At 35.4% G+C, this 1,863-nt stretch overlaps 1 protein-coding gene across 1 annotated transcript; it reads right to left on the bottom strand.

The window, feature by feature from the left end:
- Positions 1 to 237: 237 nt before the first annotated feature.
- GNA1 (glucose-6-phosphate acetyltransferase 1) lies at positions 238 to 1,235 on the bottom strand. The gene has a single exon (XM_089826590.1). The coding sequence runs from the start codon at positions 1,059 to 1,061 to the stop codon at positions 552 to 554; it is 510 nt and encodes a 169-aa protein (XP_089682716.1). The 5' UTR covers positions 1,062 to 1,235; the 3' UTR covers positions 238 to 551.
- Between the last annotated feature and the right edge of the window lie 628 nt (positions 1,236 to 1,863).

Below are 1,863 nucleotides of genomic sequence, written 5' to 3'. Positions count from 1 at the left end.
CACCCTCCATCTGTTTTCACCATACGTTTTTGTTTTTCCTTTTTAGATCAAAATCAAAGTATAATAACAACTGTCGAAGATGTTAAGGCATATTATTCAAAGATAACAATGTTAAGTGCAACCCAGTTTCGAGCCCCTCCATCTCACAAAGGCAGAATCAGGTAAGATTGCAGTGTGCCAATCATGAGGTACATACAAGTGTGAACCATGTTTAAAATAAAAGGCTCGTAAACAAACTAGTTCTTAAGCATCTACTCCAAGTATATATTCAAGTGTAACCCATGATTACAAATATTAAGCGTGTGGAAAGGCATCCGCTCAATGGCTATCCTTGTTTATAAATCAAACCCCGTGATTACAAATCGTAAGCACAAGGTTCAGGCATACACCCAAGAGTAAACCAAATCTACAAATCTTAAGATTTTGATCCAAATATACTCACAATGCATTAGACGAATATAACCTCGCCGATAATTTGCCAATGATAAAGTATAAAGAGCTACAGTAACAATCATCTACCTGAAGCCGTGTGATCCTGCAAGCTCATTCTATCAAAAGTAATGGGACATCTGTATAGCCTTATTCTTGAACCCACATTTTTCATAAAAAACTTTATTCTCCACACTGCAATCAAGAATGACCTTGTAACAGCCTGCAACCTTTGCACGCTGGGTTAAAAATTTCAATATTTTGTGTCCTAGATGTTTACCTCTCACAGAAGAATCTACTACGACGTCTTCTATATGACCCGCTTTGCCACATGTCCTCAAAAATTTCTTCTCCACGAGAATAGTCCCTGTTGCCACAATTCTACCGCTTTGGAGGTCTTCTATCACACAGACAAAATGGTCATCGCCCAAGCCCTGCAGCTCCTCAAACCTCTTGGTGAATTCTTCTTCAGAGACTTGCCCGCATACAGAGAGCTGCCCTAAAAGATCCAGGAATCCTTTGGCATAATCTGAAGCTTCCAACCTTCTCAGAGCATAATTTTCTTCCCCTGCGTTTGTTTGCATTTCTGCCACCATATCACTTTTGTCAGATGCTTCCACTGTTGGGTCCATTGTGTTCGAAACCAAACGATTAGAGCTGCAATTGGCTTCCTACACCATTCAGATGTTTTCGTTCAAAACATTTGAGATCAAAGTTCGAGCCACGTCAATAAAAGAGTATCACGAAAAAAGCTGTGGTTAGGTACAAATTCAACGAACAAGACTAGGCCGGAGACTAGTGGGGAACGGGTTTTTTGGGGATATGTCAAAATAAGAAATTATCATGTTCGAATCTTGTAAGAAATCTTTCTACTAGCATTTGTGAGCTTTTTCAATGTCTTTATGGAATATTTTTTCTATTTTTTTCTATTCTCCTAATTGAGCGGCTGAGGTTTGGAGGATCATAGCAAGAAGCTCTTTGTTGCTTTCCATAACTACAAACTAGCTCTTATATATATATATATATATATATATATAAAACGTCGAGAGTAATCGTTCTTGAGGTGCTTATTTTCATTTAATCACAGTTGAGATTTATGAAAATGAAAATAGGCACCTCGAAAACGATTGCTCTCGGCGTAATATATATATAGGTATATATAAGCTAGTGGCAATCGCGATGCAAAGGAAAAGTATTTTTTAAATTTTTTCTATTTTTTTAAGGTTAGTGCCAAATTTTTTTATTTTTTAAAAATATTGTATAAACTTAATATAAAATTGTAATAGTGTAAACTTACTATAAAATTATTCTTGAACATTTAATTTTTTAATTCTATATATGGTATTTATTTGCATCACTTTAGTTCAGTTTTATTTTAAGCATATTGTTACGTAAAATGTTATATTGAAGAGTAGAGTTATAGTTAAGGTTAGG

Source organism: Cupressus sempervirens, chromosome 4 (genome assembly GCF_028749045.1).
Source record: "Cupressus sempervirens isolate cs-2001-9-10 chromosome 4, ASM2874904v1, whole genome shotgun sequence".
Taxonomy (NCBI): Eukaryota; Viridiplantae; Streptophyta; class Pinopsida; order Cupressales; family Cupressaceae; genus Cupressus; species Cupressus sempervirens.
Note: the sequence above shows the minus strand (reverse complement) of the source record. Positions and strands in the feature narration are given on the sequence as shown.

What these genes read in the sequence shown, in the direction of transcription:
- GNA1 (XM_089826590.1), bottom strand. Translation starts at nt 1,061, where the DNA reads ATGGACCCAACAGTGGAAGCATCTGACAAAAGTGATATGGTGGCAGAA.